General features: G+C 46.7%; 1 protein-coding gene across 3 annotated transcripts in view; it reads right to left on the bottom strand.

The window, feature by feature from the left end:
- FLNB (filamin B) overlaps positions 1-25324 on the bottom strand; it is a 71017-nt gene extending 45693 nt beyond the window's left edge. For all 3 annotated transcript variants that reach the window (XM_084214578.1, XM_084214579.1, XM_084214580.1), the window contains exons 1-3: positions 24885-25324; positions 1367-1615; positions 285-382 (exon numbers count right to left, since the gene is read on the bottom strand). In XM_084214578.1, coding sequence (XP_084070704.1) covers positions 285-382; positions 1367-1615; positions 24885-25233 — 696 coding nt within the window. In that variant the 5' untranslated portion in view covers positions 25234-25324. The remainder of the gene's footprint in view (positions 1-284; positions 383-1366; positions 1616-24884) is intronic.
- Positions 25325-25337: the final 13 nt, after the last annotated feature.

The raw sequence follows: 25337 nt of genomic DNA, 5'->3' as shown, positions 1-25337 counted from the left end.
CATGTCAGGCACCACCATATAAGCCCTTTCCTCCTACCTTACATGCTGCAACAGCAGCTGTCTTCAGCAGAGACACCTACACAAATACAACCAGAGCTCTGAAACGTAATAGTGTGTTTCATTACAGTGCACCCTTTCTCAGGCAACTCTACATGAGTTAAGAGTAACTTTTCAAAGCATCCAAGCAGCTTCACCTGCTTTCTTCAATTTAAACCTCAGCTAGTCACAAGACCAAAGCTGGCCACTGTGCTCCCCAAGGGTAGCCCCAAGGTTGGTGGCCTTACCTGTGGCACACCCAGCCAGTCATCTGCCTGCTGCATGGCTTCCCGAGCATTGTCCACGGGCTTCTCTGGGTCCCAGGTCTCCCAGTCAGGGCACAACCCTGCAAGCACATTTCAGTTGTGTGTTATCTGCCAAGGTGCTTCCCTAGCTCCCCTTGCATTACGCTGCTTTGCAGAAAGACATTCAGAGCTTTGCGGAAGCAGCCAAAACAAGACAAGCACAGGCTGCTTATTTAAACAACTGTAAGGCAACAATCAGTGTAGAGTCATAGAGTGGTTTAGGCTGGAAAGAAACTTTGAAGGTCATCTAGACTGAACCCCCCCTGTAATGAGCAGTGAGATCTTCAACAGAGTTCTGTGCAACCTGACCTTGACTATTTCCCAGGATGGGACATCTACCGTCTCTCTGGGTAACTTGTGCAAGATACCACTCTAAATTTAGCACAAATACATCCACCATCCTTTATGTTTCATTGGTTCTCTTGCAGCTTATTTGGTAAAGAACATTTCAACCATTTGCCACAGCAGCCTAGATTGCATTAGATGAGCACCTGCAATCCCACTAGAAAGGGTGTTTCACAAAATAGTGAGGAAATTTTTCCTTTTTCACACTACATCAAATTATTTGCCTTAAGCAGCTCAGTCTCAGATTGCTAAACACTGAAGTTTCAGTTAGTGAGCAGCTTCTGGCTGCTCTGTGCTCCCTCTGCAAACCTACTTCAGGAGAACACATGAAGTCTCCCACTGCACCCTGAAGATGAAAGGTTGTTGGCACTTGCCGTGGGAACAATCCTTTCTTCTATTTAGGAGCCAGCATTTGTGCCTTTGTCCCTTGCACCCAATACAAAGCTTAGATGTGGCGCCTCCCATTGTGCAATCATACATTCTGCTACAGGCCAGAATTTCTCTTGGCCAAGAAGTTTACAACTTGCTGCTTCCTGCAGCTGGTCTCTTTGGACTCTTTTGGTTTTCTTGAAAGCCTCATTCCAGTCTCAAACTCAGCAGTGAAAACCTCCTCCCATAGGAAGAGCAGCCAGAAGGACAACAAGCAAGAAAAACACTGGCCATCAGAACAAAGGACTTACCTGGAGCACAGCTGTCCACAAGAGCACCCAGTGCTTTGCCATCCTGCCAGTTCTGATTGAAGTTTGTGATTGGCAAGTAAGGAATTTTGTTCTGGATCCAGCCCAACAGCCTCTGCTTAGGAGTCTGCTTCTTTGCATCATCATCACCTTCATCCTCCCACACTGGCATAGAAATGGAGTAGTGAAGGATAAGGGTCCATATCAGGCCAAGGATCAGCTTCAGGTTTCCATCAACTATGGCTTTACTATCTGGAAGACAGAATACATGCAACTGATTACCTGCCATTCTAAAGAAAAGAGGTGTGTTTTTAAAAGTGTGCCTGTACTCATGTAGGTAATCAAGGACAAGAAAACTGACCCTGGCCACTTGTAGGCATTTGTTCAGCTAGAGACACCATTCCTCACAGGAAGCATTAGACAGGGCAAAAAGAGAGGAGTCAAAGGACTAAGTGCTCTCCAGTTGTCACCTGCCCTTCAGCTTATGATCTTAGCTTAGGAAAAGTGGCAGTTTAAGATCTTTAGGATTTTGATTTGGATAAATACCATCTCATATTTTGTAATGGCATTTGTATCTTATGAAAAAGGCCAAACAGCATGTGATGGAGGTCACAAAACCAGCATCCCAATAGGCATGATACACTCCAGGGCATAGATAAAAGCATCATTTAGGAAACACCATTTATATACAGAAACATGTCTCCCACATGCATCAATAACTTGCCTTAATAAATAAAATAAAGTACTGCTATGTAGTGAAGACAAGCAAATACAGAGTTTGAAATTGGTCTGTATTGGATATGTCAAGATCTGTGTAAGAGATCTGTGTCAAGATCAGCTAAGTGGGAAGTGGAAGTCCCTGGACAATCCTTTGCATCATCTCTTCACACTGCAAATTCAGAGCTACAGAAAAGAGGAGCCAGTTTTGGCTTTTCCATATCGTGCTCCAGCTTAAGAAAAATTTATCACCGGAGTGGCCATGCTGCTGTTCTGCTTTAAGGCACACTATGGAGCTAAGTTTAGGGCTGCTGGGTATCAAGATCAGATTTTCATAAACAAACTCTGCAGGGGCAGGTTGCCTTTCTGCATCACTTTGGCCTTGTGAAGTGACCACTACAGTTCTGTGAATTCATGTGCCAGATACTTTAGCTTTAATGAGTCCCAGACTGGATGCCCTTTGTTACAATCAGTGCTGTTACTTTTGCTTTATTGATTTGTCACTTATTAAACTCTTGAAATTTTGAGGCGTGGGCTTCGTTTCTCACACCTCCCTCCCTTTGTGCTTGTAGCTGTTACTCAGGCTGTATTACACTGCTAACAGCTCCAGTTTTTCCAGCTCACACAAATCAGAGCTCTTCTGCAATGTTTCAGGATGCTCTCGGCTGACAATTCCTCTTATTCCCAGCAGAATGTTACAGCACAGCATTTTTTTGTTCTTTCTTCCATTTCAAGTGCAAACTGTTACAGAAATCCCTTTTCAGTCAACAGAAGTTACAAGTGACTTGGAAACTTCTGTCTATTCTCCAGCTCCTGCAGCATATGCTAGAGTAAAGACAATTACAGCTGTATCAACTCCCTTTCATGCCACCAGAATTATTGTACAGAAATCTTAGAGTCCTAGCCAGCAAAGTAAAAGTGTTCTGCAACTGGATTGCATTCTCCAGTTCACATCCAGAATGTTAACGGAAAAGTCCTCCAAGATGACCCTCCCTTGTGCCCAACACTCACTGGGCATGCCTTACCTGCTCCTCTTCAGCTGTAGAGACCACAGCAGCAATCCAGCACCATCTTATCAAATGCAAAAAGATCTACTAACTTTCAAAACAAGTGTTTATAAAGAATAGTGACCGAGAATACTAATCACCCTTTAACCCAATGCTCAGGCAAAGCAGTTAATATTTACATGGTTTCACAATAGAGCAGTATGTCCTAAACAGATAATGCTGTAACTTAAGACCTTGAAAGGCATTTGGACTTTCTGGGTAGTTAGTGTCTGGTTTCTACTCAGATTTATTTGCATGGGATTTTTTTAACATCAGTTTTGACTAATCTTAGAGGATTATGATATGCGTCTGCCACTTGACTACTCACTGCTGATTACACATCCAGTCCAAGATACACAATAGATAGCTATGGGGTGATTAAGCCCTACTGGGTTTTAATTACAGGTTCCAAGGTAAAAGTCTACATCACATAAACAGTGGGTCTCCTAGCAACAACTAAACAGGCCTTACTGTTACCCTTTTCTGTCCTCTTTCCAGCTGAGCTACAAACAGGTCAGTGCCTTCCCTCCCCCTGGGCCAGCAGCTCCTTCCTCCCACTCCATGGCACAACTACCAAGTCACACTGTGGCGCTGGAGCACACCAATGGCCAGCCCACCTCTGCTCCAGAAATGCCTCCAAGCTTCAGTTTCAGATTTATATCGACATCGGCATTTTTACTAGAGGGACACAGCCATGATTTAGTATGCTACAAGCAAGCTCATTTCAGAAAACTATCCAGCATTTCCAAGGAGGAATGCCAGCAGGACAGAACCACCTTGAGTACAATGCTACACACACATTGCTTGAGATAAAGAATGGCTCATTTTGTATTTATAGCACATAAATAATGTCTATATGTGGTTGCACTGTGGTTACTGCAGCAACCAGCTGCATCTTCAGAGCTGCCCCCAGCACCCCACTGCCCTCTCCAAAGGCACAGCTGGGTTGTGGCTCTTGACCTGGGGAAAAACAGCCTGTACAGGCTTCAAAGCAAGAGCAAGAATATCCCATCTCACCAGCCTCATCCAGAAAGGCTGGGCACAGGGCTGCTGCCCTGATGACAGGAAAAGGTCATCACAGGAACAGGACAGCTCTTCCTCTCTGGGGTTGGTGCCACTGCCACGACTGCACTTTGTTAGCAAGTTAGCAAGCCCTCACAGCCTCCCAGCTTCCTGACAGGCATTGGGATCTCATGATGTAATTTTTTCCAAGCTAAGGAGGAGGGCTTGTCTGCTTTCATTTGGGGTGGGAAGTAGGCAGGGAGAACAACTCATAGGCAGGACAAGAGACCTTATCAGCACCTAGCAGAGCTGCCCGCATGCGCTTCTCACAAGCACACCACTCCCAGCACTGGCTCATAATCCCTATCACTATATAAAAGAGCCCTCCACGTTCAAGAGAAGACCAAAGTCCAGCTCAAAGCAGGCTTTGAGCTTCCATGCACTGCTGTAAAGCGTGCACTCAGCCTCACCAGAAAAGCCTCTGCTTTAGTGCTGCCTTTTTCATTAACTGACTAAAAACACTCAGTGCATCTTGGGCTTTAAGATGAAAGTTGCAACCAGGAAGGCATGCATCCATTCAGGTCCTCTACAGGGAGCACAGAGCTGGCCCCATGAACACTTAGTACAACCAAATTTACAAGCATCCCCCACCAGCTCTGAGTGCGCACTGTAAGTGTAATACTGCCAAGGTGTAGGGATAGTGGAAAAAATAATATACTCCAATGACACTTAAGCACTAACAATCATTACTGCAGGCCGTGCTTGTACCCCAGCTCAGCTGGCTTGCCACTGAATTCCCTCTACTCTCTGGTCTGCTTCAAGACACTTTCTGGCCATCTCAGGCTGGAAAACAGATTACATAAACAGCAGACTTCCACCACTGCTTTCCTACAACAAAAATAACTTTTAGGCATACATATTACTCACACAGTCAGTGCTTTACAGAACCTTTAAAGTCATGATTCTCAACTGTTCTACTGGAGCGCATAGTAAATTTACAACATGGAGATGCACACTTGTGTCAGTGCTTCTGAACCAAAAAGCCTGGCCCCTTGACAGTTCATCTCCACCAGCCCCAGGTGCATTTGGCTTTCAGCTTCAATGAGTAAGGTGGACAGAAACAAACTGCCTGCCTTCAGCTGTGAGAGCGTGTTTACTCCATAGCACCAGCCACGCTTCCGCAGATTAAAGGAGCCCTCTCTGTGCAGGAGACAGCCACTGGTCCCTGCCTTCCTGTGGCTTGGAGGAAGCAAGCTGCTGGATCTCATCTGCCAAGATCATTTAGCAGGGCTGAACCAACTCTTTACAGCATCACTGCAGACTGCTTTCGCCAAAAAAGTTTACATCAAAGCTTAGTCATCTGCATAACTTGCTTTATTCATGTCACAGTGCTTATGTTAACCTCTGCAAGATGCCCTTACAGGTGTGTCAGAGAGCAATGTTCCCTGGTTTCCAGCAGGAGATATGTGCTTTGGAGATCAAAGTCCCTGCACAGCTGACTCATACTTTCAAAGGGCACATTTTTATAGGAAGCCCAGGAATCTATGCCACAGGCCCTCCCTCTTGCTTCAACACTAGTACTTGGGAGGACTTCAGGCTCAACTGGAAACAGGCAACTTTAGAGATGCCATCTAGAAGAGCCAATGCATGAAGGGTTTGGAAAGAGGGTTTTGTGCTGGCTTTGGTGGGTATGGGAATTTTTTATTATTATTAGAACTAAGAATTTTGTAGGTGTGGTATGCAAGTTCTCCTGCCACTCTTGCTGTGGACTCCAAAACTTTGAATGCTGTAAGGTGGCCACTTTCAGACAGTCTTAGTGCAGTTCTTATGGCTAGACACACTGTCCTAAACCAGCAAGAAGCAAAAACCACAGAAACTTTTAAGTTCGGATTTAACACAAACCTCCTTTCTCACCTACACTGTTCAATGTGCATTTTAACTTCAACTCTCCATCTCGCTTTCCTCCTCTAGAAGTACCTGATGACAATCCAATATCAACAAAATAGCAGCAAGACGCAGCCCCCACTCAGCTGCAGGCAGGCAGGAGCTGCTGTCAGCCCACGGCTGAGGTCCTGCTGTCAGGGTGCATCTCAACATGACATACATGCTGACTGCTGGAGAAAACCTGCCAGCAGACTTAAGCTCTTCTGCAGAATCAACAACAGTATTGAATAAGCAAGCATACTCTTTCTTAAAAAAAAAAAAAAAAAACAAAGCACCTATATATAGCCTACAACATTAAGTTTTATGTAGAAGTATCCGGCTTCCTAGTCAGCTATTAAGTGGCTGTCTAGTAGGGTGAAAAGGAAAACAGGCTGAACCAGAGTTCATTTGCTTCCATCACACCTCTGAGTCTAGATTGTAATTCTTCCACTTTTATTATCCTATTAACTAAGTGGCAACCAGCCCAAAAAATGGATTATGGCAATTCCATAGGCCAGCAGTACATACCACCAGTCTCAGTCTTGAAAAGGAACCAATTTTCAACTGCTCAAACTGATTTATAACTGTTGCTCTATACTAAAATACTAATATGATATGTTACACTTGGACTGCTAAAATCACACTCCTCAAAGCAAAAAGAAAGATGTCCAAGTGCCAGGGCTTCAGCTAGCAGTGTGACTAGTCTGAGCCAGCAATGTGACCATTTTGAGACAAATGTGTGTCATTTTTATGGCTTGGGCCACAAAAAACTTCCCAACTCAACCTACCAAGTAGAAAACTGCCAGTTCTTGGTCCTCTGCATTTCTGCTTATAGCTGCCCCAGGAGCCAGTGCCAGAACTGAAACCTGGCACTGGTTAGAAGCTTGCACATTTATCTACTCCATTAGAACTCCCTAAATTCTACTTGGAACACATGGCTTGAACAACATGATCTTTATTAGGTCTATAATTCTACAATTTAGAAAAAAAAAACAAACAACAAAAAAGCATTATAAACAAGTTTGTGACTAGTATCTTCTGCTCATGTGCAAGTCTGCTCTGCATTCAGATTAAGCATAAGTACTACCCAAACTGTGGCAATGTTCCTTGAACTCTGCCCTACAGCAGAGCTGCAAGTCATTCTCTGCTGGACAATTAGTGGAAACAAGCTACCGAGGCAGACAGCTTCCTTACTAAATCAAGCTAGTCATCCAGACTGTGGAAGTATTGCAAAACAAATGAAGGACTGAAAAAGGGGCTTTTGAGTAGAGAATTTTATTTTTTTAAAATAGTTTCATGGATGAGGCTGCAGTCAACACATCTTGTTCACTATCTCACAGAGCCATCTCAGATGCTTTGCTGTTGATTTTCACACTGAGACGTTAAACCACAACCAGCGCTGATTTCTGCATCGACCTTCTCTAAAAAGTGGTCTTCCTCTTCATTTTTTGTGTCTTCCATGTTTAAACTTTTGTTCTATGCATTATATGTAGGGAGAAACCAAATCCATGGCTCTCAATACAAAACAAAGGAGAAGTCTCACCAACAGCCCTTATTCCTTATTTCCAGGCATGGAAGGAATTCTGTATAGCATGCACAAAGTTCTTAGCAACTATGGATCAGTTATGAAGAGACTGTAGGAATTTTAGATCTTCACATATTTAAGTGTCTGAGCATTTCCCCACCTCTAGTTATTCTCACTTATTGTTAAATAGCTATAGCAGCTATGGGACAGAAAAATTAAGCAATGATTAGGGCTTAATCTTCTGGAACAAAGAAAACACCACACTGAGCAGAGCCACATGCCAAACAGAAGTATGCAGATGAGATGGAGCTGAGCAAGCTGCCCAAGGAAATTCTTTGCTGAAGCATACAGTATGTGTTCACAGGCTTACTGTGTCTGCTAAAGACATTAGCGACATCCTCTGTAGGGATAATATGACTTTAAATCAATTACAGGGGTTCCTCTGTGCTTTGAGAACATACTGCAACCATTTCCTCCAGTGTCCCTTAAGCCCAGGTCCACATCCCAGCTCCTCAGGGCCAGCACATGGCTTGTGCCCTGCCGCGTGCACCCCTCACCCCGCGGAGCACAGGCTGTGCCTATCGCACAGGGCCAGTTTGTGGATACCTAGCTGTGACTGCCAGCCTCTAACTGCCACGTGCTCCAGGCCCACTGCAGCTCTGCTTCTCAGCAGCATTTGCAGACTGTGCTGTGACCCCCACGACAGCTGATCCTCAGCAACCAGCTTACCTGAGTCTCCCTGGGCTTTCAGCTCACTGGCTCCCAGCTGAGCACCCACACCCTGCCAAGGCACAGCCACTCCTCAGCTTCACTAATGAGCCTCAGGGAATTTCATCACCTGAGGACGTGTATCTTCAGGAAGTCTAAGTGATACACCATGTACACGCAGAGATGCACTAAGCTTTTTACAAGGTAGGTTTTCCAGAGGAGGATTGACTTTTCACTGGAGGATTGTAAGAACAGTAACTGAGTGGTGATCTAGACATGGGCAGGAGGATGGAAAAGAAGATAGGGTTTTATTTTTTTGCAAGAGGCAGAAACTATTTTCTTCTAGGCTTACCAGGGTGACTGGTTATTTAAAAAAAAAAAAGTAGTAAGATTCCTTTGTGAGGCAAATCTTCATATTTGAGATATTAAACACTACACTTAAGAGGGTTTTAATCTATTAAAATGGTGTTTACTTCAACTGGATTTGAAACCAATTATGTCAGAACTTCAGGCCACTGTTGCATACATCACCCTGTATTGCCGATTGGTGCATGCTGGGCCTCTAGAAAGGATCTCGTGAGGTGGAGCTGGCAACTGAAAAAATAAGTTCAAATCCAGTCCTTTTAGTGTAGGTTTGGCAAAAAAAAAGTCACACAGATTTTTAATACAGTAAAGAATAAAAATAATCAAACCAATGGAACTCTCAGAAGCAAAGTACAGATTAAAATAACTCTGCCCAACTTCTTAATAGGTATCCAGAGACCAGTCATGTCTCAAATCCAGAAGAGAAAGGCATAACACAAAGCAAGTTTAAGCCAGCAGTATAACAACAACAGCAACTAACCCAGCTTCTCCAAGAGAAACTGAAATCACCCAAGGGGGCTTGAAGGAGAAGTCAAGAATTTCAAAATTAGGAATTTTAAGCGGCTGGGGAAAATAGTCAAACTGTGAGTGGCTTATGATCAAATTCCTTAATACTTGCCCTCTGAACACACCTAGGTTTCTGCTGCCTTAAGTGCCATATCCCAAGTTAGGATATGAGAAGGTAAACACATTACTCTTACATTCAGGAAGAGCTGCAGACAGGTCTTAGCGCACATCCAACCCTTGCTGTGAATACTGTCTGTAAGCACCAGGAGGGCTCTGCACTGCTGGCACGGGATTAGCAGTGAGCAAGGATGCAATACAGAACAATAAGAGTTGCCATTCACTGTGGCTATTTCAGACCCAGCTGCTCCCAGCCAAGCAGGTCCCCAGTCACAGCTGCAGGACTGCAGCACAGATACCGGGCTGAACAGCATACAGGAATGCTGTGCTCATTATCTGAGATCCTTTTGGAGTGGGAGGGGGAAGAAAGGAAGGCATCTGAATGTTCTGCCTTTGTAGAGCAGCAAGTTGCCATGAGCGCTGCTTTGTCCACAGCCAGCGAGCCCCTCGCCAGCCTGGCGGGGGCAGCGTGCCAGTGCCACACTAACCCCAAAACCCCGGCTCACCTCGAGAACTGGCACAGCCGAGAACCGGCAGCCGGGGGACAGGAGACACCACAAGGGCTTTCCCCAACCCTGGAACCCCCGTGCCCCACCTGCAGCTCCCGCCCCATACTTGGGCAGCGGCAGAGCGGGCTCTGGGCCTGCCACAGCACGACACCGCCCACGGCATCACTGCCAAAACCACCCCACAATGGGCCCTGTGAGCCCGGCCCCTGCACCAGCAAAGCACATTCCCCGCTGCTGAGCTCATCCCAACGCCCCTCCGGTGCTGCTACCGGCCCCAGGAGTGGCTGGGACACCGCGGCTCCCACATGCCTGTGCTGGGGACAGACAGTGCAGGCACCCTGCACCGAACCAGCAGGTGACATTCAACCCCTTCGATGGCAAAGATCCACGTTTCCAGGGAGGAATGAGTGGAAGCTGAGTGGCAGAACAGCCAGCCTTCATGCTTCACAATGCAAAGGGAGGTCAAGGCTGCATGGGACGATTCTGCGCCCCATGGGCTCGAGTCAGCAGTGCCCCATCCTCCAGGACAGCACAGCCAGCAGCATGGCAAGACTGACTGCGTCAGCCTCGCAGACAACAGGTGGATTGGGAAAGCCCGCGGACAGCACCTGGCAGCATGGGATAGAGCTGCAGAGAAGGGCTCCAGGACAGCAACCACACGGACACTCAGCCCCAGCAGCCCCAGGTTCAGAGGTGGGGGGAGGGAAGCTCCAGGAAGCCATGGGGACAGCACAACACAAGGTGTCCAAGTGGTAATTAATCATCCAGAATAACTTGAGAAGGAAAGTCCCTGCAGTGGGGAGTGAACATGCCAGAATTGGACTTCTGCTAAATGATGGAGGGAAAGGGAAGAAGGCATCCTCTTGCCTTCATTACACACTGCTGAGAAACACTTGGCTGAAGCCGAGAAACTTTTGAAACCAAGTGACATGACACAAACTACACCTCCCTCCTCTAGTCATGAGACATGAGAGAAAGGGAATGATCCTAGACCCGGTCTGCGCTCCCCAGGAGTCAGTACATTTACTGCCATGGTACAGGAAGGCTTCACCTTCCCATCAGAGCAGACCAGCTACACCTGAGTCAGCAACACCGCTAACCAATTCACAGGAAAGGAGTTTCAGATTAAGCAAGACATTAAAATTTTAGTCAAACGTATTATTGTCTACACCTCACAAAAAACACTTCTCAACGAGTTCAATCAACTCAAGGTTATTTCATTCACATATGCAAACAAAAAATGCATGTCCTCACAACACAAGCTGTGCATACACAACTAGAAAGCCAAGCCTCTATCAGAAAAGCTGAACTGAAAAAAACCAACTGTAGTGCCAGAACAGTGCAAGTGACACAACAAAGCTACAAACTGTCTCTTGAAGCTAAGAGTGCTATAACAACTATCTCTGTAGGATTAAGGTAATCCTAAATCCCAGGTTACTTCAGGTCTCATCAAGGTCAAAAACCTGTCTAGTTCCTGCAGAGACCTCCCAAAGGCTGGCAGAGTCGTTAGCGCTGTACTGTATCTCACATTAATGAATGAATGTTGCCCATCTTCAGTGCAGGGGACAACGGGAAGGTCCACCCTCAGGCACTGGAGAGAAAATAATTGGAAGACAGGGCTACAAAAAAAAAGTTGCCTCAGCAAGACCAAAGAAGCAATATAATAATGGAGAGTTTTCCAGGCACCAAAGTGACCTCTGTGCTACTAACAACGTGTTTATTCACACTGGGGGTAGGTCAAGATAGTTATATGAAACAGCATGTAAAATCTTGCAGAGATAAATGAGCCTATTCAGATAGGGCTGTCTAACATCTCCTGCGTAACAGACGCCAGGCACAAAAGCTGCAAGGGATGGACTTTGTGAAGCCAAAACCAACACATTTGAAATTATCAGAACTGATTACTGTTTGGGGAAATCCTTGGCCACAACATACACCAAGATTCAGTTTTTCCATTTGAAACCAGAATTGCTACACTAACTGTGATTCACTTTGCACAGGGCCGTTCAAAGGAAATCCCCATTCATGCAGCCCTGCACAGCTCAAACCATCTCCACTCACACTGCAGCACCAAAGTACTGAGGACTGGAGCACATTTTGTGGTTTGGGGTAAGTAACACATCAGAAAGTAACCTACCAGTTACTTTAGCTTTACAAAAGATTTGTGGTTTTTCTCAGTTTTGATCATCTCTGATTCTAAGCACCTAACAGCACTGCTCTATGCAGGCTTGTTTTGGAGCATATAAGCCCAGGTACCATCCTACAGATGCTCTGCAGCCCTCTGCAGCTTAATGACAGAGTTAATCCAGCTATCACTGTCCAACCATTTCCCTGAGAAGCAACAGGCAAGGTAATTAATTTTAACACACTCTGCTCAGTTTGGCTGGGATAGACCAAATTTTCTTCACAGTAGCTGGAACGGGGCTGGATTTTGGATTTGTGCTGAAAACCATGCTGATAACACACGGATGTTTATGTTACTGCTGAGCAATGCTTACATAGAATCAAGGCATTTTCCACCTCTCACTCCACCAGTGAGTTGGCTGGGACAACTGGGAAGAAGAAGAAATTGGGAGGGGACAGCAGATCCCCAGTGACTCAAGGGATACCCCATACTATTTGATGTCATGCTCAGCACAAAACCAGAAGAAAGCAGCAGGGGGGACATCTGGACTGATGTCACCTGTATTCCCCAGTAACCATTACACGTGACAAATGGCTAAACACCTTCCTGCCCATAGGAAGTGGTTAATAAATGCCTTGTTTTGCTTTGCTTATTAAACTGTCTTCATCTCAACACACAAGGTTTCCCACTTTTACTCTTCCAATTCGCTTCCCCATCCCACAGCAGCGAAGTGAGTGAGCAGCTGTGTGGGGCTGAGCTGCTGGCTGGGCTTAAACCATGACATGTGCAATTGTACCTTCAGTGCAGACTGGAACAGACACTTTGGAATTACCCCCCAAATCTGAATTTCATCAGTTCATTTTGACATTCAGACATAGTACTCACTCAACACAAACACACAGCACCAAAAGTCATCCAACACCCACATGCCCCAACACCAGAAATGTCTCACCAGGCCACCGCCCTTCAGCACTGCTGTGATGATGTGAAACACCTAAAATGAGCCTTTATCCTGTCTTCAAGCTCCAGCCATCACCACAGCATTGCCATGTGAGTGTCCAGCAGGAGGGGGTGACACACAGCCAGGATGCTTTCTGCAGCTGCACACTGACAAAGGATGTGCAGGACACAGTCACTACAAACACATGCATAGCCTGGAAAGTATTGCTGGTTTTCCATAACCATTATGAAGGTGTCTTCAAGCTTCTGTGCATAAGCCAGCTAAATTTAATTCCCCATGAGCTTTCACATACAGACCTATCCTTCACCGGAAACCATGACTAGTACTCTCCAAGAAGGAATGGGGTTGCTTTCTTCCTGAAATTCCAATTCTTAAGTAAATAATATTGTGTGCTGTATCTTGAAGGAAAAATGCTTTCCCCTCTTTCTGGGGACACAATGAAGCTCAAACATATTTCTGTATGCTTGTGCAACACAGTAAACACACCTCCATCTGCACATCACACAAGGCTCTCCCCTGCACGGTGTGCATTTGAGCCCTGTGTGTTTAACACCCCACACACCACAGTGCTGTGTTTATACAGTTTCAGCTACAAGCCGCTAACACAAGGAATAGACGCTTGGCTTGAGGCCCAGATAATTCATCCAACTGTGGCAGCCACTATCAGACAGACCTCTTTTGAGAGGAGCTTTCATGACCGGAACACGGTGCTGAATCTGCGGAGGCACAGTGTGCACGGGTGGTCTCCAAGCACCTTAAAGAGGACCAGCTGGGATTAATGGCACAGCTTGAGCACACATTAGCCCCAGCTGTGCGACACCCGCACCTCCCACTCAAACTCACTCACAGCAAAGCTTTGCTTCAAATGTGTGGGTTTTGCATGGCCCCAAATAGTCCAAGTCCCCATCTCACCCCAGGTGCCATGGGCTCACCAGCCCCAGGCTCCAGAACTACCCCTCCTGTGCCGTGGGTCCTGTGCCATGCCAGGGCTCTGCTCAGGGGCCATCCTGCCACTCGCCTAGCAAAACACAGAGACAGGTCTGCCCATCTGACACTATCAGCCTAACCCAACTTAGGAGCTGCTCAGCTGTAACAGGCTCTGCCTTCTAACAGTTTCCAGACTAGCCAGCGCTGAAAGGGATACTACCTTTCGTCTCTGGAGGCTGGGCTTCAAATCCTCCAACTAAAGGCTTCACACAAGTCTTTCCAAACTTCACAAGCTTGCAGATCTCTCCCTAGTCTCAGGGACAGCACTCCAACACATACATGCTGACAAAGAAGGGTGCAGGCAATTACCCAAATCCTCACCAGCTGCATGACCCCATTTTTAATCTGTAGTCTCACACTGTTCACATTTGCAAGCCTATTGTATTTCACATTTTTAACACAACACTAAAAATGTAGAGCACTGGCTCTAAAGGCAATTTTTCTAGAGCTGGAAGGAATAGTTGCAGCAACTTCACAAGCTACATTGCTCTGTCTCATCTCCCATACCTATTCCAGGTACCTACCAGGTTTGATGCAGCATTAGACAACACTGTTTTTTAGCAATTCCTCCATTTCACCGTGAAAAATGTTTACTGGCATACTGTTACCTCCATCCAGCCACAACAAGAGCCCCACAGGTGCTTATCTTACTCCCAGAGGAAGTCTGAGCTTCTTCTTTCAGCTTTACATTTGAGTTTAAATACTGCTGCTAACCAGGTACTGCTTCAGAAGTCTGAGTTACTTTTCTTACAGGTAGAATAAGAAGTATTCTGCAGCTTGTTAAAGCCTATGTTTAAGTAATAAAGCTGGTTAATTTAAATATTTGCACTTCCTCTGCCTTAGGCAGTGCTTTCAACCAATAGCTGCAGCACTATGAGTGAAGAAGCTCATTTTTTCTCTTTCCAATTAAAACCTTTCAAAGGGACATAGTTTTATTCAGTTATTTATCTATATCCGAAGAAATATTTCTTTACTCAAACACCAAACTCAGAGCTAGGCTACAAAACCATAGCAAAATTGAAGTGTTGAAGTAGAGCTTTATGCCACTAACTTCAGAGGACATCCCTGTTTGAGTCAAGAGTCAATCAGCAGAACTTTCCACCCTGGAAATCCCAGACATCTCCACTGTTTACAGGGCCTGAACTAGCAGCTCCTCACTCAAGTCTGCTGCTCGTAGTGCTTTCACAGCAAAGCAAACCTTCTCCATGACACAACCCTCACAGAGTAGCTCCAAATTGCCTCTTTCAACAAAGCAGTAGACTGAGATACACTGAAGTGAGAGTCCCAATGGCAAAGCAGTTAATTCTGTGGAACAAGGTCTTTGTAATACCCTTGTCCAGGAGTGGTACATGCTTCTATCCCTGTAGCTGCAGATATCTGCAAGTCATTAGCATGCTCAGCAATGCTCACTGAGCAGCCACAGATCATCCAGTGTGACAGCATCAAGGGTAGTGCTGAGCCACCCCGCTGTACAGGGGCTGTGAGCTGAATGCAATCGGTGTTTCTTCACTCATGCATTTGGAGAGAACCTGGACCACTAGAAACTATCTCAGGCTCTTCTGTTTTTTAGATGCAAAAAACATAACTGGCCACCTGGGAGCTGCAGGTACACTGCAGCTTGGGGGTCTGCAGGGACTCTGGGTCACCTGACTTGTAGCCTCCCACCAAGGAGACAATTCACTTGGTCACTGGCACCTTGACTGATCTACCAACCCCTGCTCCTGCTCAGCACTCAGGTTAGGCCAGAGAAGTACTATTAGTACAGGGGCTGGCTTATCAACATGCAGCAACCTCTTCAAGCTGGGGTCTTCTCCAAAGCAGCTGTATTGGGCTGTGGCAAGTTACCCTCCCCGCTTTGGCCACCCAAGTTCAATGTCAGTGTTCAGTTGTCCAGCACATACGCTGCATCCGCTGTTAAGAGCATTGAACGTAAGTCAGCACTAAATAGCACAGGAACACATGATCACAAAATACTGAGAGCATTAATGTGGCACCACCACAGAGGGTCCTCCAGTCCTCGTTTAAAAGCCTCCATGTCTTAGTCCTGACTTCTGACAATAGCAGTGTCCAGCACTGGTGAGCTCCAGCTGTGGCACCAGCAGTCACTGCCCTTTTAAGCATCACCACAAATTTTCCTGGCAGTCACCAGCCTAGGTTTTCTGTTTCTTCATAGCTGCATTTTTACTACATGCCTAAAAGAGTTACCAAAAGAAATAATCCCCAGAGACAACTAAGCTGTTTCTATTTGACTTTTAATTAGATCATTGATCTTGTTCTAGCGGTTACATGAGCTATAGGATATTTGCATGCAACCACACTGGTAATCAACAGCCAGAACAAAACTGAAACAACACAATTAACATCCCAAGTCTTCCCACAGAATGGTATTTTAACTTTGCTCAGACATTAGCTTGTCCCCCACAAGGGAATTTGATAACAAGCCATGTCTGAGGGAGTAACAACTGCTCAGAAAGCCACTACAAACTAGAGTGACATCTGCAAACAGCAGGAACGTCCAGGCTTCAGATTATTTGGGAGACCAACAAGCAGAATTACTTTTAGTTTTCCAGAGAAACCCTACAGAAATTCACTGTCTAGCTGTGATGGTGAGGCAACATATACCTTGCACCATCAAGATGACAGACACCAATTTTGTTTAGCAAGCCAGCATTTCCTGTTGTGTAGCAAGGATGAAAAGCAGAGAGATAAATCCAAGATTTGTGTCTCTCCCATGACAGATAAAAGGTGTATTTTTTACACTGTCAGCTCTCAGTGTGGAAGATGCAACCAAGACAAATGCAGGACCCTGCACATATACCCCAGCTCAGGCTCTTTACTCCTGTAGTCTGAGACTAGGGAAACCTGCTCCTATCACTCACCTTACAACAAAGGGAGGATCTGTGCAAAGCTAAAGCTCACCTCCAAGATGTACCCAGCCGTGTTTTAGCTCTGATACTTAAACTAGTTCCAAGACCTGGCTTGCCAGTATTTACCTATGGAAAGTCCACTAAAACTGCTGCACCTACTACTACAAGGTTGTTGTGAGAAGAGGGAATGCAAAACAGTTAATTACACCAATTAAAGGAAACACAGATAGAGCAAGTCAGTATCTAGCCGAGGGGAACGGCATTTCCTCTTCTGTGTTTGAATAACCTTCAAATGCACATATCATGGGTGTTTGCTCCGCACAGCTCTGCATGCTGTGCCTTCTGCTGCAGGGCCCCAGAGCAGACACAACACAGTGTACATAACATAGCTCACCACTTACTCATTTTGTGCCCACCAACTACACAGTGCATTTTATATAGGGTCAGAAATGGAGAATACATTGTCTCCTTACAAGAGAGGCCACAGACTAATCAAAATCAGTAGGCAGCCACAAGCACACAGGGTAGCCCAAAATTGCTATGGGCTGTGAGGTGCAGAGGAGAGCAGCCACCAGCTTCCTACTCCCAGGTCAGGCTGGGGCAACTCCAGGGCCAGACATGCTCACAGCACCAAAGCAAAAGATAGGAGTTGGCATTTCAGACCAGCATTTAATAGCTCAGCCCAGAGCTCATCACACAAGTTTCAGCATAAAAAGCATGTGGAAGCACATCAGCTGTGGACTAGCAGTTGCCTCCAGTGCTTTCAGCTGCTGCTCTGCAGCAGATCAACCATGCAGAGGGCTGTGGCCAGTGTTGCAAATGCCTGCTCCCCACCCAGGCAAGCGGGATGCAGCAAGAGCCACCCCAGCAGCATGGGGAGAGCAGAGGGCAGCTGACAGCCTCTGCTCTGCACAGCACCCACACCATGCCAGAACCAACCGCAGCAATGTGACAGTGGGATGTGCTGCAACAGGCATTGCCCAATTTGCCCCTCTCAGTAGGCAGGCTGAGTGTCTGCGTGGCAGTCTGTGCCCACCTCGCCCTCAGAGGAGCCATCATTTGGGAATGGTGCTGCCACACAGCCTGGCCAGCTCATGCCAGAGTAATTCAATGCTCTGACAAATAAATGCATCATGATTTACAGCATGGCCTAAAGCAAGGGAGAAGGAGCCACAGCCCATGATGTCATTGCAGCCCACAGTCATTTTTGTGCTGTTACCGGGTAACGTTGGCAGGAGAGTTCATGCAACCTGCTGTTAGATGAAAACAGCTTGTCCCTTTGCAAGAAAGGCCACAGCCTGTATGGTCAAAGCTCTGTCACTACCAACTCATCAGCCCGATCACTAAAACTTGCTACATTTCAGTGACCCAGACTAACTCTGAAGCATCTGCTGAACTTATGTGTTAAAGTAAGAGATGGCCTTCTGTATTTACTGGTTCCTTCCCATTAGTTTAGTTGTCTACTTCTCCAGGTTGTAAGGAACAGCAAAGAGCCATCACCTGACTCAGAGGAAGCATCCCTCTAGTAACTAAACAGTGCAGCTACTTGTGTGGCCATTCTTCTCAGACACTTTTAGAGAGACATGGCTGTTTTCTTTCAACGGCAGTATCAGCAGGAGGTTCAAAGAACTTCCACCCATCACATCAGGGGAGACAGGATTCAGCTACTCCACCCTCTGCCCACTCCCAGGCAGCCCAGGGCAATGTCTGCTCCCTTACTCACCACAAGGGAGGATGTGCCAGGCAACCCTTGCTTCCCCAGGAACTTGGGCAAAGCTTCATTTGGCTGCTGTTTGAAGTGGCCTAGCTTGTATTCACTGACACAAAAAAATCCAGCTTATTTTTGCAGTGGTTGTATCCCAGTTGCCATGTACAAGCACAGTAGAAACTAGACATAGCATACGTCTCACTATGGATGTTAAGACTTCAACTGCTTACAGCAAAATAGTGCTTACAAGGATTTGCAATCCATTAGGTGAATCCAAAGCCCACCACAGCAGATCCAATCCTCACTGTGATATTACGTAGGCATCTTCAAAATTCAGCATTAGCTGCAAGAGGGACAGAGAGCCAAGGGAGGCTGACAGACAGGTTAGAGACCACATCACAGAGAGCCATCTAGTTAAGGTACAGCATACACTTACTGCAAGGCTTTTGAGTACAGAACTGGGATTTATCTCCTTATGATGACCTAGAAGAATGTCCTCCCTAATAGATTACAGAGCACGAGTTCTTCCTTAGGAGGAACACAAACAATCAGGAGTGCAACTACACAAACTTTTGCCTTGTGGGATAAGAAAATCTTCACCAAGTCCCCAGAAGCAGAACCTAGGGGGGAAAACTCACTAGAGTTTCATTGCACAAATCCAAATAAACAGGCAGAGCTTGCTTAGCCCACTGCACAGAACCTCAGATCTCAGTTGACTCAACTCTGAACCCGAGGTCAAGTTCCCAGGAAGAGCAAGGGTAGCTCTACTCACCCCACCCAGTGGGGGGGTTGCAAGAGGGTTGGGGGAGTATCCACTTTTACCATGCACACAGACAAGCACACCAATCAAGAAAAGATACAGAAGCAGCTAGCACAAGTTTCACAGACACAGTATCTTCATGAAACTGCTACTCTTATTCCTCCAAACACCACCTAAACACACATACGGTTCCCCAACCACTTTTGACCATTAGCAGGAATTCAGCCTGCAGCAAGCTAAGCAGTGCCATATAGTGAAAGCTGTACCACACTGCTCAGATCTCCTAACAAGGGTAGGTGGTGCTTTCCCCTAGTCTTTTCTACATATATTTTGGGTTCGAGTCTTCCCACAGCAGTTAACATTCAGCTACACAGCATTTCCTTCCTCTGGCAGAGACACACTTGGTATATCCAATTTCGTTTTTCTTGCCACATGCAAGTTGATTGCAGCTACCCACCCCATCTACTTCCACTCAACATCACTACCATGTTGCACTTCTTCTCCCCATGGGTGGGTGCTCTAGAACAGGACCTACAGTATTATCAGAGGACACCAAAAAAGCAAGAAAACCCCACAGGCACCTACATTTTTTCTACAGAAAGCCTGGCTACATCACCAACAGCCAGAGTCACGCTCAATGCTTTGTAAGCAAGAGCCACTGTGACAGGCTCTTCAGGCACACTGGTACCACGCCAGACACAGCCAAACACCAGTTCACTGAGCTGTGTCATTTATACTGTAAAGACTTACGCTCAAGTGGCATATTCATGAGCTCACTATCATGCCAGGCAATCAAGGAAGACAGGTCCACTTGATGCTGGTGGCAGGGACCTGGTAAGCATCACAGTGCAGCAGAGGTTTGTTCACTCCAGCATAACCAGCAAAACACTTTTGCTCTTGTGTGCTTGCTAAATGTGGATTAGTGGTCTAAACTTAGCAGACCCTTGTTCAGGACCCAAACTAGCTGCTCAAAGTCTTTTTCTGAGCAGCAGAAAGAAAACAGAATTCTTCTGCAGCCTGGGGGATTCAGAGACCATTGTTTTACTTCCCATTGCTTGGAGCAGACACAGAACAATGCTGGCAAGATCACAGCATGACCACACACAAGGCTAACCACATTCTTAGGTTACAGTTGTAGGCTAGAAAAGAGTTATCCTAACCCATTTAGATTTAAACATCCCCATGTAAGTCAATACAGGACGTGGCATTAGAATATGGAGCAGTTAAGAGTTCAGTCCATCTTGAATAGCTGGCATAGCCTTCAGTGCCTTAAATGAAAAAGCTGTTTAGCACATTAGTCTAGCTGGCCCTAAGTAATTTTACTGAAGTTTGATCACTTTACAAGTTTCCGCTCATATGTAAAAGAATGCAAGAACAGCCTGTGTAAGCTACCTTAAAGTCTCCTGTAACTTGGAACTCAACAGTTCAGGCAAAGGCACTTTTTCATTAGACCAGCAGTCCAACTACTGAAACAGAAGGTCCTGAGGAGACCAAGTACCTTCCAAAGCTGAAGCCACCTCCCGTAAAGAGGTCCACTGTGCATCTATCAAAAATTATTTTCAAGGGGAAGGAGTGTCATATTTCCAAGAAGCAGAAATCTGCTTCCAAGATACACTGGATATTTTCCAGAAAGCAGCATCCAGGGAAGTCACAGATAAGTAGCAGACAAAATGCAAGTGTATTTTTGACTACCCCTTTATGATGTGTTAATAGAACATTGAGTGAGACAAAAGAGCCCTTAAGTGTACACAGGCTGAAGACACATTTTCTTTTTTCAGTTTTCAAGGACCTCGCTCTAAGTGTTACAGGACAACACATCTACTTTTACAAGAAACTAGTTTTCCCTCTAGAAATGCACGGTTTGTACGGTTTGTTTTGTCACTCTTTAATGTATCAGCAGAATACGGAAGAAAGTTGGTTTTCAACCATTTTCCAAAAATGAGATTTCTATAAGGTACTCAGACTTGCAGGTCATGATACTTTTACTTTAAGCACACTACAGACCACAGGGTGTGCATCGAGTACTTGATCATTAACCAAAACCCCACCCAATGCACAGGTTAGGCTTGGTCACTACTTCGGCAGCTGGGATATGCCACCACCAAACTCACCATGAGGCAAGTACCAACAGACCATGATTATAACCCCATCCTCTCCTCACCCATCTCCTTCCTGGCACAGCTGAACTCCCTGACCTCCCAGCAGGACACAGGATCACCACAGAGACAAATCTGTAAACAAATCACACAACAGTAGCCACAGCCAGCAATGGATCCTACTGCCATGGCACTGCCCATCCATTGACTTTCACTGCCACTTCACATCCTGCTGTTGTGAGGCAAGCCAGGTCAGCTCACTTACCTGGTGAAAGCGCAACCTGGCAGCAAAACCACATTTTTCAGTTTACTCAATCTGACTATAGCATCCCAAGACAGCAGTTTTACTCAACAAGGCAGCTTGGCACCCATCCTCCCTCTACCATTGACACAAGGCTGCTGGATGAGCAGGGGCCACAAGAAGACTGCCAACAGGTACTGAGCAGCAGAGTTTGCACCTAGGACCTGCTGGCTGCAATCTTGGGTGCTACTTTGCAGGTCTCACCCCAAAACCATTTGCCAGGCTTCAGTCAGCAAACGCCTCTGTTTTTGAACTACATGAATTGACTCCTATTACCAGTTACCAGGGTTTCTAGGGACAAGCTCAATGCCAAATTAGCTTCAACTCCCCTCCCTTCTCTGCTAAGCAATCTGTAGAGTCGATCAGGTCCTTGAACCAAGAGAAAGCCCTTGTGTTCTACATTCCTGGCATCCTACTCCCAATGCCTGTCATGCAGCATGCCACTCAGCACCCAGGAATCTGCAATTATCTCAGTCTAGCAGACACTGAAAAAAGCTAGACTTAACACTTGTTAACACTTCAGCAGCACAGCAGCCACCTCACTTTGAGCAGAAGGCTCCATGAAGTCACCTGCTCCCACAGCAGCTTTTTCAGATGATTCACTCCCATCTTTGCTGGATGGCACAAAGCACCTATGTGCTTCATGCTCTTTTTTACAGTAGATCATACATGCAGTCAATTTTGCATTGAAGTGGAGACAGTTCATGCTAGAAGAAAAGCTTCCTGAAACTAGCAAAAGACTTTGAGCAGAGACTAAACCAAGGGTAACACAAGCAGGAGAGGTTGGGCTTCTAATGTGCATCCAGAAAGGGTTGTGGTCCAACACTGTGTATAGGCAGACTTATTTTAAATAGACAAAAATTGAATGCCAAAACCTTGCTACTGAAAAGGTTTAAAATGCGGTTAAAGTACAGCAGCGGTAGCTGAGCTATAACACATGGCTCCCAAAATGTTCCTGGAAGTTAAATAATAACTGGAACAGGCACTGCATCCACTTAGCAGAGGTCTGATGGCATTATTAATGCCAGAAATCCAGCAGGCACAGCTGTCAGGTTTCCCCAGTTGATTTGGCTCAGAGTTGGCCCTAAACACCCCAGGCCCTAAAGACCAACCTGGTCATAAAAGTTCTCCACCTAGCTAGTTGGTTTTTTTTCACTTCAGCTCCAGGGTCTACAATGGCCCTGGTTTTGTTCAACAACACAAAAGAGACTAAATAATAGGGGGAAAAAAGAAAGCCTCAAGTTCTTCAGAACCTGCAGGGAAAACCACACCAGGAGCAGGTAGTGATCCCACTGGACACTGCATCTGCAGGACAGGTGCCAAGGGCTTTGGCCTTTCAACCCAGCAGAGCACTTCAAGGCTCACTCAGAATGTCTTTTTTGGAAAAGGCATTCAGAACGTTTTTTCAGGACAGGCTCAGTTTATCCAGGACTGTACAGTAGGGCTCCTGTGCTACTCCTTGGCTCCAGCTCAGGTGGCAGAGCACTGATGGAGCTGTACACTCCTTCATGCAGAGGCTGGGATATGGCAAAAGCATTAGCGGTCATAGTCATTCCATTCTCTCAAAGCTTCACGTTTCCTCATGGTTTGTTTTTTTTAATTTTATTTGGTTTTTTAATAACCAACACAAAGCAAGTAAGCTGTAAAACAAATAGACGTGTCTTAAATGCTTACAGATACCTTGCAGTTCAGCCTAACCATGTAAAGGAGCTGTGCTGCTGCAGCAGCATTTCTAGAACGGAAGTCACTGAAAGCCAGACCTCACTGGAGCAGCCTTGATCTCCCAAGCCCATCACCCTCGGGAAGTTCCACAGACAAAGAGGAAGGCAGCTGGAGCAACAACATTTTTCTAGGGAAAACAATACAATAGGAGGGGAATGCTGGCCTGGTGTCGGAGCTAGTCCAGCACCTGCCACAGAAAGGTGAGCTCTGATGTTAGCAAAAGCTCAGCCCAGGAATCAGCAGCTGCAATTCGAACCCCACTGAGTGCAAAGGGAATCCATCTTTAAGTAAATAATTAGCACCAGCTTCATTCCCAGCTGCAAGTTAGATGTTCTGCCCAGGGAGGACAATCAGCCACTCGGGACCAACAGTCCTCACTTCTTGTCCAAAGCTTCTTTTACATACTAGGAGAGGGGAAGAGGAGGGTAGCCAGCTACAGGTTTCCAGGGAGGGCCAGGTCTCCCCCAAACTGGAGAAGTTTCTATTTTCTTGCTATTGTAGTTAAAGCCTTTGAAGAGAAACACTTTTTACCTTAGCCAAACATTTTAGACAACTGGAGAGAGCTACACTCACCCAAATTCAGCTGCGCAATTCATCGAGGCCAGAATCATCAGGAAGCAGTAGTAATAGTTATCTGGCAAAGAGCTAGAAAAGGCATTCACATTCCTTCCCAGAGATCTCTCAGGCATTCAAATTGCTGCCTTACACAATACGTTGTGGCCACACCTGAGCTATTCCCCAAACGGTCACCGAATGCATTCCTGAGGGATCATCCGCAGTCCGACATGCATGCCAGCAGCCTTCGTCTCCAAACCACCAGCTATCAACCACTTGCACGCCCCAGTATGGCACGGGCAGGCAAACCTCATGCCAGCCCGGGTGGCAGTAGCTCAAAGCACCCATTGCCTGGGCTTAGCAGGGTTCCTTGAACATTTCCTGCAGTAACTTATCGCAGCAGAAAGATGGAGGAGAAAGTGCAATCCTACTCAAAAGCTGCAACTGTGCTTAGGTATCAATGCTAATCTGAACACTGGCATCATCTACTGGGCTGTGGTGAGCAAAGTCTCCCCACTCTCCTATACTATACTATACTATACTACACTATACTACACTACACTACACCATACCTACGGCTGCAGCTAATTCTGCACAGCCGTGAGAGTCTGGCTCCAGCACCGTGCCGGAGCCCAGGTACGCTCAGCTAGAGCAGCATCGCCCTGCCGCATACTCCTGCCGGGCTCCGGGAGGGGTCAGTGCCTGGAGGAACTGGATGCACGCTCCGGCACTAGGTTTCTTCAGGAAAGACCTGAAAGCAAAGCTTCACCTATGAAGTAGTGATCATGAGGGACGCTGAGGAGGACAGGAGCTCACTGCGAGCCCCGACAGCCGGGCTGTGGGGCAAACCCACAGTACACACAGCTCTTTAAAAAGAGAAGCAGCAGAAGCCCCTCAGCTTTCGAGCCCGCAGCCCCCACTGCCCTGAGCCCCGTCATAGTTCTGCCAGGCAAAGGTGCAGCGCAGGAAAATAAACAATTAAACGAGAAAACACCAAAACGGCCCGCCGGAGACGCACTCACCGATGGAAACCAGCTTGATGCTCTCCCGCTCAAGGAACTCGAGGGCCACCGAGACGTTCTCCAGCTGCATCTGGCGGAAGGTGGGCCGCTGGTGGTACTTGCGGTACATGCGCTTCTGGCTGAGCACCTCCAGCAGCGCGATCAGCCGCAGCCCGTCGCTCAGGTCATGCTGCAGGTTGCCGATGCGCTTGTTGACACAGCGCAGGTGCTCGTTACACCAGCGGGTGAAGGTGTTCTGCTGGATCCGCTTCCAAGGCGCGTCCTCCGCCAGGTCCTTCTCGGTGGCGGGCATCTCGCCGTCGGGATCGGCCGCTCTCCGCGCGCCCTGACCCCGCGCCTGCGTGCTCATGGCCAGCCCCGCTCCGCCTCCTCGATCCGCTGTGCTCCGCCCGCGCCCCGCCCGGCCGCCTGCGGGGAGGGAGGGAAGGAGAGAGTGAAGAGCGCCGCGCTCAG

Source organism: Fringilla coelebs (assembly GCF_963513975.1).
Source record: "Fringilla coelebs genome assembly, chromosome: 13".
NCBI lineage: Eukaryota > Metazoa > Chordata > Aves > Passeriformes > Fringillidae > Fringilla > Fringilla coelebs.
Note: the sequence above shows the minus strand (reverse complement) of the source record. Positions and strands in the feature narration are given on the sequence as shown.